The sequence below is a fragment of the Oncorhynchus gorbuscha genome, linkage group LG17 (genome assembly GCF_021184085.1).
Source record: "Oncorhynchus gorbuscha isolate QuinsamMale2020 ecotype Even-year linkage group LG17, OgorEven_v1.0, whole genome shotgun sequence".
In the NCBI taxonomy this organism is placed as follows: Eukaryota; Metazoa; Chordata; class Actinopteri; order Salmoniformes; family Salmonidae; genus Oncorhynchus; species Oncorhynchus gorbuscha.
This window is the reverse complement of record NC_060189.1, coordinates 26,666,072-26,680,505: the sequence shown is the minus strand read 5'-3', so window position 1 is coordinate 26,680,505 and position 14,434 is coordinate 26,666,072. Positions and strand designations below refer to the sequence as shown.

Genomic DNA, 14,434 nt, shown 5'->3' with positions numbered 1-14,434 from the left:
TCGAAGAGACCCACTGGCTCCAGGTCATCTATAAGTCTTTGCTAGGTAAAAGCTCAGTCTTATCTCAGCTCACTGGTCACCATAACAACACCCACCCGTAGCACGCGCTCCAGCAGGTATATCTCGCTGGTCATCCCCAAAGCCAAACACCACCTTTGGCTGCCTTTCCTTCCAGTTCTCTGCTGCCAATGACTGGAACAATTTGCAAAAAAATTGTAAAAAAAAAAAGAAAATCTATTTTTTCAATTTTTTAATTAAAAACAAATATATAAACAAAATTGCTGAAGTTGGAGACATATCTCCCTCACTAACTAAGCATCAGCTATCTGAGCAGCTTACCGATCGCTGCAGCTGTACACAGCTCATCTGTAAATAGCCCACCCACTCTACCTACCTCATCCCCATATTGTTTTTATCTACTTTTTAAAATCTTTTGCACACCAGTATTTCTACTTGCACATCATCATCTGCACAACTATCACTCCAGTGTTAATTTGCTAAATTGTAATTACTTCGCTACTATGGCCTATTTATTGCCTTACCTCCTCACGCCATTTGCACACACTGTATATTTTTCTATTGTGTTATTGACTGTACGTTTATTTATTCCATGTGTAACTCTGTTGTTGTTTGTGTCGCACTGCTTTGCTTTATCTTGACCAGGTTGCAGTTGTAAATGAGAACTTGTTCTCAACTGGCCTACCTGGTTAAATAAAGGTTAAATGTATTTTTATTTTTTAAATGGCCTATCCCGGCCAAATCCTAACCCGGACGATTGTGCGTTTGTGATACAAGCTGGAATCGAACCAGGGTCTGTAGTGACACCTCAAGCACTAAGATGCAGTGCCTTAGACCGCTGCGCCATGTCAGGGGCCCATGTAACTCCTTCGTTGAGAAATCTTTCAGCCCCAGGAACTGCTTTGCCACATCCACTATGATTTCTATCTTCCTGGACCATCTCCCCACCTTGGCAGTGCCATTAATTACCATAGCTTTAAAGGCCACAAAGTCCACCTTCTTAACTTTTAAAGTGTCAGGATCCTGCTGGTGAAAGGCAACCCCTGCAGCCTGCAGTGTAGGCCTATCCACCACAATGGACTTTTCTGATGCACCATTCAAACTCTCAGCCCTTTTCACAGCTGCTGCATATGAAATGCTCTGTACAACCCTGACTTTGGCCACCTCATTCTCTTTCACCCATGTGGGGCATTCGAAAGACGTGGCCTCATGGTTCCCACCGCAATTTCTCTGAAGCAGGTTTTCATGAAGGATCTCTCTATACTTTGCTCCGTTCATTTTTCCGCTGATGCTGCCACCACCATGCTTCACCACAGGGATGGTGCCAGATTTCCTCCAGACATGACACTTGACATTCAGGACAAAGAGTGTCATGACAAAGATAATTTTGTTTCTCATGGTCTGAGAGTCCTTTAGGTGCCTTTTGCCAAACACTAAGTGGGCTGTCATGTGCCTTTTACTGAGGAGTTGCATCTGTCTGACAACTCTACCATAAAGGCCTGATTGGTGGAGGGCTGCAGAGATGGTTGTCCTTCTGGAAGTTTCTTCCATCTACACAGAGGAACTCTGTCAGAGTGACCATCGGGTTCTTAGTCACCTTCCTGACCAAGGTCCTTCTCCCCCGATTGCTCAGTTTGGCCGGGTCTCTTCTTCCATTTAAGAATGATGGAGGTCACTGTATTCTTGGGGATCTTCAATGCTGCAGAAATGTTTTGGTACCCTTCCCCAGATCTGTGCCTCGACACAATCCTGCCTCGGAGCTCTACGGACAATTCCTTTGACCTCATGGCTTGGTTTTTGCTCTGACATGCACTTTCAACTGTGGGACCTTATATAGACAGATGTGTGCCTTTCCAAATCATGTCCAATTAATTGAATTTACCACAGGTGGACTCCAATCAAGTTGTAGAAACATCTCATAATGATCAATGGAAACAGGATGCACCCAAGCTTCATTTCGAGTCTCATAGCAAAGGGTCTGAATACTGTATATCAGGTATTTATGTTTTATTTATTTTTTGTTGAAATTTGCTAAACTTTCTATGACCCTGTTTTTGCTTTGTCATTATGGGGGATTGATGAGGATTTTTTTGTTTTAATCCATTTTAGAATAAGGCTGTAATGTAACAAAATGTGGAAAAAGGAAGGGGTTCTGAATGCACTCTTTCATTTAATTTTCTCCCTCTCCTAGAGCAGAGGCTGCAAAGAATATCCATTTTCATCACGAAACAGACAGTATAAAGACTCTTGGCTCCGTCGTGTTGTAAAATGTACACTCTCTAATCATAAAAAATGTCATCAAACGCGAGCCTGGAAATAGTGTTTTAAATCGTCTTTGTCTCGACTTTGGCGCAAGTTCACTGGTCGGTTCAACGTCACGCAACGCTATTGGCTTATTCGTATGAAGCTCCGCCCCATGTTTTGTGTTTTCTGTCTGTTTTAATTGGTCCAAATCGAGGCGTTTAAATTCGAAATCTACCGACCACTTGCATTGCAAGACGATTTCGAAAAGTAAACTGTGGGTTGAGTTATTTGCGTCAAGAGAAGTTATTTTATGTTTATCCGACTCCCTGATTGAGGTATGTAGCTAATTGTTCATCTGACTTGGTCTATCGCGCAAAATGTCTTCCTTAATTTGATGCATCCTTTGTAGCCCGACGCTAGCGATTTACCTAACGTCGGCTAGCTAACTGAATTACTTATGGTTAGTAACTGACGTTAACCAGCTAACTGACTTTAGTTAACTCCGAGCGCATTCTTAGACGCTAACGTTAGCTTTGACTTGGGTTCTCGAGAACAAGTTCCCTACAATGTCTTATCTATACAGTACAATATAAACTGGTTATTTATGTTAGGATAAGCTGCTTATTTAGGTAATTGTGTTAACGTCATATTGCTTATCTATGGTTGATGTCAACCTAACTAGCAGTTGACAAGGTCCGCTAGTTTTCTACTGTTAATTGTTATTGGCTAACTTGCTGAATTAATAACAAACTAGCGTTACTAGGTAGCGTACCTATTGTGAGCAAGATTTTATTTGGACTTGTTCCTTGTTAGCATACTAGCTAGCTAACTAACGTTAGCTGATATGCGATTGCCATTATTAGTTCAAGTAAGAGAAACTCGTGGCATTGCTTCAAACCTTTTATGTACTAGTTAAATGTTAAGCCGGACCATCCACAAGATGCTGCAGTCACGGTGGCTTAGTTTAATTGGCTATGCACTAAGAGAAATTCATTTAGCCAAACTCTGAATGATTCCAAATGGGCTTTGCAGATTTGGTGTGCTCTTTGGCAGGCCTGGCAGATGCATCCAGTGTAGGGAAAACTGACAAGCCCTGGAACTGCAGGCCACATTATGGTGTGAGGACGTAGTGGGTAAATTTGCCTCTAGCCATTGTCACCAACTCCACAATCTTGGCATGATAACAAGTGTTGTGTACAATTCAGAATCTGGTAATATAAATGTAGTGGTAATATAAATGTAGCCTTGGCTATCATTGGAATGTCTGTAAACAAACTTGTTTGATTGACAAGTCTTTGTGGCCTGATGAATAGTTATTTCTCCCCACTGGTAGCACATGACCCTTTCACCTTTTATTTCCAAATAAATTGCACATCTAGACTTCTACATGTTGGTGACGTTTACATTTATCCATTGTCAACAAGGATCCAACGACACAAACTCAGTGTAATAAAATTTTAGGAACACATGGTCTTTTCATGCGACTGACCAGGTGAATGCTATTATCCCTTATTGATAGTCACCTGTAAAATCAACTTCAATCAGTGTAGATGGAGAAGAGACAGGTTAAATTATTTTTAATCCTTGAGACATGGCCTGCGGTCTAAACACCTAAAAGACACACCCTATCCCTTCAACCCTCAAATGAATTGAACACTTCTGATGATGTCTGACGAGTATACACTTGCAGGGTGAGGGAGGAAGGAATGATTTTTAAATGGATCACCCTTGGCTTGAAATTCGTCACTCATTCATCCCGCATTGATTGTCTTTTCAGATGCTTTATATGAGCTACTTTCAATTATAAGTGCATGTCGATTTAAATTAAATATATTTATTAATTAGAGGTCGGCCTATTTTTAACCTGAATGGCCGCTTTAATTGGTGCAGATTTCAAGTTTTCATAACAATCGGAAAGTGGTATTTTTGGACACCGATTTGGCCGTTTTTTATAAATACATTTTTACACCTTTTTTAACTAGGCAAGTCGGTTAACACATTCTTATTTTCAATGACGGCCAAGGAACGGTGGGTTAACTGACTTGTTCAGGGGCAGAACGACAGATTTTTACCTTGTCAGCTCGGGGATTCAATCTTGCAACTTTTCAGTTAACTAGACCAATGCTCTACCCACATGCCTCTAGTTGCACTCCACTAGGAGTCTGCCTGTTACGCGAATGCATTAAGAAGCCATGGTAAGTTGCTAGCTAGCATTAAACCTATTTTATAAAAAACAATCAATCATAATCACTAGTTAACTACACATGGTTGATATTACTTGCATATAATCGATGCAGTGCACATTCGCGAAAAAGGGCTGTCTTTGCTCCAACGTGTACCTAACCATAAAAATCAATACAAGTATATATTTTTAAACCTGCATATTTAGTTAATATTGCCTGCTAACATGAATTTCTTTTAACTAGGTATATTGTGTCACTTTTCTTGCAACAGTCAGGGTATATGCAGCAGTTTGGGCTGCCTGACTCGTTGCGAACTATGTGAAGAGTATTTCTTCCTAACAAAGACAGCCAACTTCGTCAAACGGAGGATGATTTAACAAAAGCGCATTTGTGGAAAAAAAGCACAATCGTTGCACGACTGTACCTAACCATAAACACCAATGCTTTTCTTAAAATCAATACACAGAAGTATATATTTTTAAACCGATAAATTTGGCTAAAAGAAATCCAGGTTAGCAGGCAATATCAACCAGGTGAAATTGTCACTTCTCTTGCGTTCATTGCACGCAAAGTCAGGGTATATGCAACAGTTTGGGCAGCCTGGCTCGTTGTGAACTAATTTGCCATATTTTACGTAATTATGACAACATTGACGGTTGTACAATGTAACAGCAATATTTAGACTTATGGATGCCACCCGTTAGTTAAAATACGGAACGGTTCCGTATTTCACTGAAAGAATAAACCGTTTTGTTTTCGAGGTGATTGTTTCTGGATTTGACCATGTTAATGACCTAAAGCTCGTATTTCTGTGTCGTGTTATAATTAAGTCTGTGATTTGATAGACTGCTCCTACTGAGCGATGGTAGGCAGCAGCAGGCCTGTAAGCATTCATTCAAACAGCACTTTCGTGTGTTTTGCCAGCAGCTCTTCGCAATGCTTCAAGCATTGAGCTGTTTATGGCTTCAAGCCTATCAACTCCTGAGATTAGGCTGGTGTAACCGATGTGAAATGGATAGCTAGTTAGCAAGGTGCGCGCTAATAGCATTTCAAACGTCACTCGCTCAGACTTGGAGTAGTTGTTCCCCTTGCAGAGTGGATTTTGTTGAGCGATGGGTAACGATGCTTCGAGGGTGGCTGTTGTCGATGTGTTCCTGGTTCGAGCCCAGGGGCGAGGAGAGGGACGGAAGCTATACTGTTACACTGGCAATACTGTTACACTGGCAATACTGTTACACTGGCAATACTAAAGTGCCTATAAGAACATCCAATAGTCAAAGGTATATGAAATGCAAATGGTTTAGAGAGAAATAGTCCTATAAATACTATATTAACTACAACCTAAAACCTCTTACCTTGGAATATTGAAGGCTCATGTTAAAAGGAACCACCAGCTTTCATATGTTCTGAGAAAGGAACTTAAACATTAGCTTTTTTACATGACACATATTTCACTTTTACAACACTTTGTTTTTGCATTATTTAAACCAAATTGAAAATGTTTCATTATTAATTTAAGGCTAAATATATTTTTATTGATGTATTATATTAAGTTAAAATAAGTGTTCATTCAGTATAGTTGTAATTATCATTATTACAATTTTTAAAAAATTAATCGGAAGATTTTAAGCGGTATTGGCTTATTTTGGTCCTCCGATTGGTATCGGCGTTGAAAAATCATAATTGGTTTACCTCTATTAATATACACCTACTGTAAGATAGCTAGCAAATTAATTAGCTAACTAACATTAGCCTGCCTAGCTGGAACTTCTGAAGAAGGAAAAGGTTTTTCTACAATTTCCAAAAGATAACCAAACAAAAATATTTACTTTTTACGAGACGTGTTTGTGCTGTCATGTGCATTAGTAGCACCATTTCGAACTTATTTGTGTTAGTTTTTACTTAAACATCAATGGAGAAGTCAACATACAAGTGTAAGTTTTCGCAGACTTGGCGCATGTACAATCATCGCAAATTGAATTGTGGGGAGTTTCAAGCCCCGGAGTGAACATAATTGTACACTCGCGAAGCTGACTAAAAACGAGGGCTGAGGGGCTTACGTTGCAAACTAACCTTGCTTGGCGACTCATTTGGACCGCCCATCAAGATGGTGAAGGGGATTTCCCTAAGGGCATTAAGCGAGGGTAAGTGGACGAGGGTGTCTTAAGTGTTTGGACCGCAGCCCATGGATTGTGTGTGCCATTCGGAGGGTGAATGGACAAGACAAAATATTAATGTGCCTTTGAACAGGCTATGGTAGTAGGTGCCAGGCACACAGTTTGAGTCGAAATGCAACGCTGCTGGCTTTTTCACGCTTAACAATTCTCGTGTATCAAGAATGTTTCACCACCCAAAGGACATCCGCCAACTTGAGACAACTATTGGAGTGTGCACAAAAGAGGTGTAACTCAATATTAGGAAGGTGTTCCTAATGTTTTGTACACTCGGTGTATAGCTGATACACACCCCATCAATGTTGTATCTAGAGATTAGGTTGAATGGGCTTCGTCAATTAGATGGACGTCCGTGACGTGCTTTACTCAGTCTAATCAGTGTGCCCAGCTGTCTACTGGGTGGGGCCTACTTTTGCTTCAGCTTTCTCACGTCTGTGTGCCCCTCTTCATAGGATGAGTTCTACTGCTGTGAACGATGAGAATCGTGGGATCTGCCCTGGAAGAAAGCACAGCAATTCAGAGACAAGTTGTGACATCTTTTCCTTGGATCAGCCGACTGGGAGGCCATCCATCCTTCGCCAGTCTCAGGCAGAGAACCTGTCCAACAAAACTATAGGAAAGGGAGGGAAGGTACAGTGCATATATGTTGTCAAGAAGCCTAGTCTTCTAGTAGTTTAAAATGTTCCAGAATAATTCTCTCTGTAAAATAATCTCATTTGAGGATCTATGCTTGACTGTTTGAATAGTCTAGCAAAAAGCACTAGCTGACCCACACCCAACATTTTTTGAGGTGTTTACTCAGAGTAAACTGCATAAAAAGAAAGTTCACTCAATGTGCGCGCAACAATTTAACCAGATAAGGTTAACCCATTATATATTTCTTCATTTGTCTGTTGGAAAGAACATTTTGCTTTCAGATAACCTTTTGGTGTCTGCGTTCAGGTTTGTTTTCAGACTCCAAGAAGAGACCCTCACACTAAGAGAATAGAATCACCAACAAAGATGGCAAGCATAGATTTCTGTACAAAAGCCCTAGAGTCTCTGCAGCTTACAACACCTGAAGAGTAAGCATGTGCTTTTTTTAAAGCTGTACGTCACATTGGCAGAATGATTATTCATAATCATATCGAGTTGAAAGATTCAAAACTAATCTATCCTCGTGTATTTTTATAGGGTGTTGCTGCAGGAAATCAATGTGCCTGTTGATGTGCCAAAATCAGGTATATGCATTTTAATAAATGTCCAAGATCCATTACGACATCGCTTTATCACTATTATTTCAACCATAAAATGTTGACTTGATTTTTTACTTATTTTACGGCTGACTTTTCAGATGTGTCATCCTATCCTGATGATGACATGCCAATTCAGAGTAAAGGAGGTTATCAGCTGGATTTTGATAACCTTGATGTCATCAATCCCTTCCAAGGATCTGGTAAAATGGTCCTCTCTCCAGCAAGGCACAGTGAACTAGTTGAAACCTCCAAGGCTGTTAATTTGAGTGAACCTAATGTAGTTGAGGCAGTTTCTCATGAGAAGATGTTAGATTTTGACAAGATTGAAACGGCACTGGATGAGACCCTCCCGTTCATGCCATCACTGGAAAATTCTCTTGCTGACATCTCAGCTGATGTGCGTTCAACAGATAGCAGTGTGGTCACCATGACGAAGGATCCAGCCATTGAGTTATCCAAAGCTGATGAGGACGAGACTGTACAGTCATCCGTTAACCTCAACTCAGATCAAGCTGTCGCCATCTCTAGAGATGAGGAGACTCCTCTGCCGCCCAAAGGTTCTTACAAATTCGATTTTGACAACCTTGATTCAGTCAATCCTTTCCAAACAGGAGCCTCCCAAATTCCGAATTCCCCCGTACTTGGAAGAAAGCTGCCATGCAATGAACCCCCAGAGGTGGAAGTTGAAGAGACTGCCCCTGCTGGTAAGGAAATGGGACCTGCAGCCATGGTTCGGGTGTCTCAGCCAGTTGTATTTGCACCTGTCCAGCCAGAGATGAGAGCTATTGCACAATTGTCACCTGCTCCCAAGGAGACGAGCCAGCCCGCTGAAGACTCCATGCCTCAGCCAGGTGAAGCCGCTCCCAATGCCGGGCCAGTGAAACTTGAGTTCAATTTCGATGACGGCGGGGAGATCAAACGTAAGCCTCTTCCCAAGCGGTTTGTCAAAAGGCCTCCTGGTCTTAAGCCTTCAGAGAAAAGGGCTGTACCTGAAGAAAAGAAAGAACCTCTATCTAAGGATTCTCCAGTGATGCCAGCGGTCAGTGACTCTGATATTCCTTTTCCAAAAGGAGTGTACAACTTTGACAAGTTTGATGACCCAGACTTCAATCCATTTGGTACAAATGCAAGAATGAGTGACTCTATAGTCTGTAAGGTGAAATCCAGTTTAGAGGCCAAGGGATCAAACTCAGTAAGGGTGGCTGCCTCCCCTGATAAAGTGACGGAGCCTGTTCAGAAAGAAACCGCACCATGGCCACTGTAAGTTCATGTTCATTACAACTTTAATATTATTAAATCAATGTTTTAAAGGTGGTATTGATCTATATTTGAAGCATAATCAGTGCTGTATAAAGAGAAGCTTAATGTAGCTGCACCGCTCCATTAGCTGGTAGTGATTATATTTTCAGTCTTCCTAGTGCTGGAGACAAAATCTCAAGGACTGAACCTGATCTTTCTGCCACAAGAGAAGGAATTGTAAGCTTTTTAAAAAACTTGATCAGATTATATATTGGAAAAATATTTTGGCTAGCCAAAGCTGTATATTGATTGTTGTGTGCTTATTTGGGTGACATTCTTTCTACAATTGTAGGACAACATTCCATCTGAAGCTGCTGATCATGTGGAATCATGTGAAGTTCAGGATCCTTTGTCTGGCCAAGAGCAGGAACCTCCAACTGAACCTGACCAACCTTCACTGAGCACCCTAGAGCCCTTTGAACTCTGCCCGTTTGAGCAGAACCCACAAAATGGCACGTCAGAATTTAATGAGTTTGTTCCTGGAACCACATGTAAGTCAAATAACTTGCGGAATTCATGTTCGTTGCTGTAATGTCAACTTGACTAGCTTTTTGACTAACACTTGCCCCCTGTTCTCTCAAGTCATGGCAAATGACTTTGATGGACAGATGGACTACCTGGAGCAGTTTGGGTCCAGCAATGTAAGTGATTATTCAAAAAAATCTATACATATACACACTCACTCAGCAAAAAAAGAAACACCCCTTTTTCAGGACCCCGTCTTTCAAAGATTATTCGTAAAAATCCAAATAACTTCAGATCTTCACTGTAAAGGGATAAAACACTGTTTCCCATGCTTGTTCAATGAACCATAAACAATTAATGAACAAGCACCTGTGAAACGGTCGTTAAGACACTAACCGCTTACAGATGGCAGGCAATTAAGGTCACAGTTCTGAAAACTTAGGACACTAAAGAGGCTTTTCTACTGACTCTGGAAAAACATCAAAAGATAGCTGCCTGGGGTCCCTGCTCATCTGCGTGAACGTGCCTTGGGCATGCTGCAAGGAGGCATGAGGACTGCAGATGTGACCAGGGCAATAAATTGCAATGTTCGTACTGTGATACACCTAAGAGGCCTGTACTCTGGACCTGGATCAAGGTGGAGGGTCAGTCATGGTCTGGGGCGGTGTGTCACAGTATCATCGGACTGAGCTTGTCATTGCAGGCAATCCAAACTCTACATTACAGGGAAGACCTCCTCCTCCTTCATGTGGTACCCTTCCTGCAGGCTCATCCTGACATGACCCTCCAGCATGGCAATGCCATCAGCCATACTGCTCGTTCTGTGTGTGATTTCCTGCAAGAAAGGAATGTCAGTGTTCTGCCATGGCCAGCAAAGAGCCCGGATCTCAATTCCAATGAGCACGTCTGGGACCTATTGGATCGGAGTATGAGGGCTAGGGCCATTCCCCCCAGAAATGTCCGGGAACTTGCAGGTGCCTTGGGGAAGAGTGGGGTAACACAGCAAGAACTGGGAAATCTGGTGCACTCCATGTGGAGGAGATGCACTGTAGTACTTAATGCAGCTGGTTGTCACACCAGATACTGTTACTTTTGATTTTGACACCCCCCTTTGTTCAGGGACACACTATCCTGTTTCTGTTAGTCACGTCTGTGGAACTTGTTCAGTTTATGTCTCAGTGGTTGAATCTTATGTTCATACAAATGTTAGGTTTATATACATTTTGGGCTTCCTCTAATTATGTAGCCTTTAAATTCAGTTCAAGGAGTCCGCACTGAGGAAACAATCTCTGTACCTCAAATTTGACCCCCTCATGAGAGAAAGCCCCAAGAAGTCTGGAGGCCCCACAGGACTCAACAACTTCCCTCAACCGGATGCCTTTGCTTCACGGTGCGTTACTGTTTTGGTCATAATCACATGGTTTTGTTTTACCCATCTAACTGGGTGGGGGAAATTACTTGCGTGTTCATCTTAAAATGTTCTAGTTGCATTTAAGCATTTAATTGTCCCAGAATTGAGAGCATACTTAATCTAGTTGTGTATCTAAAATGAGTTTGCAATTCAAGGGTGAATATCAAGGTGTTTTCTCCAAATCTGAGTGAGGTTTCTGTCAATGTGGTTTTAGTGTGGATACCCAGAAGACTGGTGCTAAGGAGGAAGTGAATGAGGTGAATGGACTGAAATCTCTCAACCCCAAACTTATTGATGTCCCACCACCTGTAAGTTTCCTCAGTCCTCAAAGATACTATAATATAGTACAGCTAAGTAGTGTGGAAACTGTTAAATGGATGTCTTCTGTCCCTTTAGGTTCAGGTTGTTGGTCCTATGACTCCTCTTGTGCAAAATTCCCCTATGAATCTAGCCTCAACCTTCCCCCAACCAGCCAACACTGAGGATAACATCATAGAGGTGCTTAAATACAGTCAGCAAGATATGGATGCTGCAGTTGCCAAGATCCAGAAAGAAGTACGTATTTGTTTTCCTCGTCCCTTTCAATCCAGTCATGATCATTTTCATTTATAATGGTTTGTTTTTATAGGTAAAGGAACAGGAAGCTCAATGGAAGGCAAAGCATGACAAGCTGTCTTGGGATAATCATGAAATGGGGTAAGCAATAAGCATTAACGCTAGTATTTGGTCACTTATTCTCATTTCACACCTCTTAACAATTAACTGTTGGTTTCTCTGCTTTTTTGTTTTTGCAGGAAAATCATGTCTGAATTTGAAGCCACAATTGCTCAGATATTGGGTATGTTGTACTAAAGGCAATTTTGCAATGTTTAATATGCTTTTCATGTAAAATGTACAACTTGTTGTGATTGTCATTGTTTCCTGCAGCTGATAAACAAAGGGAGAAGGAGATGGCCCAGGCTGAGATCACTAAAGTCTTTCAGGAGAAGGAGCAGGTATCACAGGACCTGAACACCATGGAGAGGTCCTTCTCTGAGCTCTTCAAGAGACTGGACAAGTACAAAGAGGCCATCGAGGGTTACAAAAAGGTCGGCATTAAAAATAATGTCATGACCTATGCATAGTGGCATGTCTAAATTTGAACCTATTAAAAAAAATATATATATATATAAAATTTAAGCTTTTTCATCACTGTCCTTATGGTCCAGCACCTTTCTCAGGCAATTGTTCATTTTTGATGTAATTATCATTTCTGGAGAAGGCTTAAAATATATGATCAACTGTTCTGCCTGTGGCTGTGGAATCCTCACCTGTTCACCGGATGTGCTACCTGTCCCAGACCTATTATTTGACCATTCTGGTCATTTATGAACATTTGAACATCTTGGCCATGTTCTGTTATCTCTAGGTTTCTTCCTAGGTTTTGGCCTTTCTAGGGAGTTTTTCCTAGCCAACGTGCTTCAACACCTGCATTGTTTGGTGTTTTAGGCTGGGTTTCTGTACATAATTTGAGATATCAGCTGATGTACAAAGGGCTATATAAATACATTTGATGATTCGATAGACTCTTGCTGGCACATTATTGCGCAAAACACCATGCTTTGGTGTAGGTAAGTAACATTGCTGTGAAGGACGATACTGAATTGATGTAGTTCCATGACTTTGCTTTGCCAACCTCATGACCTTTTGGTTATAAATGTGTGCCACTAAGAATGAAGAGATGCTGAAGAAATGTGCTCAAGATTACCTGGCTAGGATCAAGAAGGAGGAGCTGCGCTACCAGACCCTGAAAGTCCATGCAGAGCAGAAAATTGGCCTGTAAGACATTCAAACTATACTTTTTGTGCAAAATACAGCCGGATACATAATTGCATATTGTTGCCAGCCTCTATAGTCTTACTTGGCTGACGACTACTTTTTTCCCCCCAGGGCGAATGGAGAGATTGCAGAGGTTCGCTCCAAACTGAAGTCAGAGGTCTCTGCACTTCAGGCCCAACTGCGCAGAGAGCAGCTAAAGGTCCAGTCACTGGAGAATAGCCTTGACCAGAAAGTAAGTCTACCTCGGTCTGAAGTCCATGGGGCTGCCTTTATCAATGTTTTTGGCATAATTTGTTCATGGAAGTCTTGCTCTTGTCAGATTATTTTCCTTGTCCCGTCCCCCCCCCTGTCCCCTCAGGTAAAAGAGACTGAAGAACTCACCAATCTTTGCGATGAGCTAATTGCTAAAGTCCAGAAGGGCTGAGTTCAACTGTTTATGTCCTTGCCTTTATTGCTGTAGTTTAGATTTTTTACAAATCTAAATATGTCCTCTTCCTGATGAGCATGTGTGAATATCGCTTTATAAGTGTTTTGCTGCTCTTGATTGGAGATCGAGAAATGTAATAGTACTTCACTGGCTCATCTACTGATTAATATTTTGTCAATGTTGGTCTTGTTCATGTCTGTCTTTATTACTGTAATAAAACATTTTACTAATCAAGCTCCTTTGTAGCTCCTTGCAAGTTTATTTGAATTGCATTGTAGCCTTCAATTCCATTTTGATCCTCCAGGAGATGCTGTTTACCATAAGTAATATTTTGTAGTGTAGTCTTTACAAAGGTAATTTTGAGTTTTTGGTTTTGTGCATTCATTACATGTTCTGAGCATAGCAGTGACATTTGTATAGCATTGACATTTGTACAAGTTATTCCGAACAGTAGCTAAAAGTACTTCCATAGATTCTTCTAGTGATGTGCTGTTAAAACATTTCAATAGCCTCTTGTCTCCAGAACCAAAGCTCATCCCGTTCCACAATGCTTACAACAAAACAAGCTACCCTGATACAATGCTCCCCTTCTTCCCTGAGCAATCACAGGGTCCTGTCACATCACTCCCGGACCAGGACAATGCACTTCCTAAATGGTGAAAGGAAATCCTACCTAGATTGGAGAAGAATGAGGTGGTAGTGTGGGGCAGAGGGGAGGAGAAGGGCTAGATTCACTCTTAAATGGGAGCGATGCTAGTCGGTGTACTCTTGCAGGGGCCATCACTCTCCTGTGAGAGCACTTTCTATCTCTGTCTGTATCTATTCCAGCACCACTGGCCCTTTGCTGGCTGCCCTCTGAATCACCCTGTGTAGACAAGGCTTTTCCAGCCATTTTGGGAAGAAAGCTGACCTGCCTTTTGTAGGGGCCTCCTGATGGTCCTTACCTAGCAGGGCAGCTAACGATCACTGAACCCATCCCTTCATTCCCAGTGGAAGCCTATGGGGTTTTAAGCCGGTGGGCTGACCGGAGGCTTTTACAAACAGCCTTGCAATTGCAGTTCTCATTTTCAGAGGTCATTCATAGTATAGATTTTTATAATTGAGGCATCAACCAAGTTCCTGTAAAGAATTGAGGCCATGAACCAAATAATCTGTGCCTG

At 41.6% G+C, this 14,434-nt stretch overlaps 1 protein-coding gene across 2 annotated transcripts; it reads left to right on the top strand.

Moving 5' to 3' along the window:
* The first annotated feature begins 2,469 nt into the window (after positions 1–2,469).
* LOC124001162 (transforming acidic coiled-coil-containing protein 3-like) lies at positions 2,470–13,508 on the top strand. Of its 2 annotated transcripts, none has more exons than XM_046307762.1 (17): positions 2,470–2,597; positions 7,072–7,249; positions 7,562–7,683; positions 7,793–7,839; positions 7,953–9,114; positions 9,273–9,330; positions 9,446–9,644; positions 9,736–9,794; positions 10,878–11,008; positions 11,244–11,337; positions 11,426–11,584; positions 11,658–11,725; positions 11,824–11,867; positions 11,957–12,117; positions 12,741–12,847; positions 12,959–13,079; positions 13,206–13,508. In XM_046307762.1, the coding sequence occupies exons 2-17, from the start codon at positions 7,073–7,075 to the stop codon at positions 13,269–13,271; spliced, it is 2,775 nt and encodes a 924-aa protein (XP_046163718.1). In that variant the 5' UTR covers positions 2,470–2,597; position 7,072; the 3' UTR covers positions 13,272–13,508. The 2 variants fall into 2 exon arrangements, with proteins under 2 accessions (XP_046163718.1, XP_046163717.1); XM_046307761.1 differs by having other exon boundaries at positions 9,264–9,330.
* Positions 13,509–14,434: the final 926 nt, after the last annotated feature.

Coding starts and splice junctions, on each gene's coding strand:
- LOC124001162 (XM_046307761.1), top strand. CDS start 7,073: ATGAGTTCTACTGCTGTGAACGATGAGAATCGTGGGATCTGCCCTGGA. Junction 9,115..9,263: donor GAAACCGCACCATGGCCACT/GTAAGTTCATGT, acceptor TTATATTTTCAG/TCTTCCTAGTGCTGGAGACA. Junction 9,795..10,877: donor AGCAGTTTGGGTCCAGCAAT/GTAAGTGATTAT, acceptor CTTTAAATTCAG/TTCAAGGAGTCCGCACTGAG.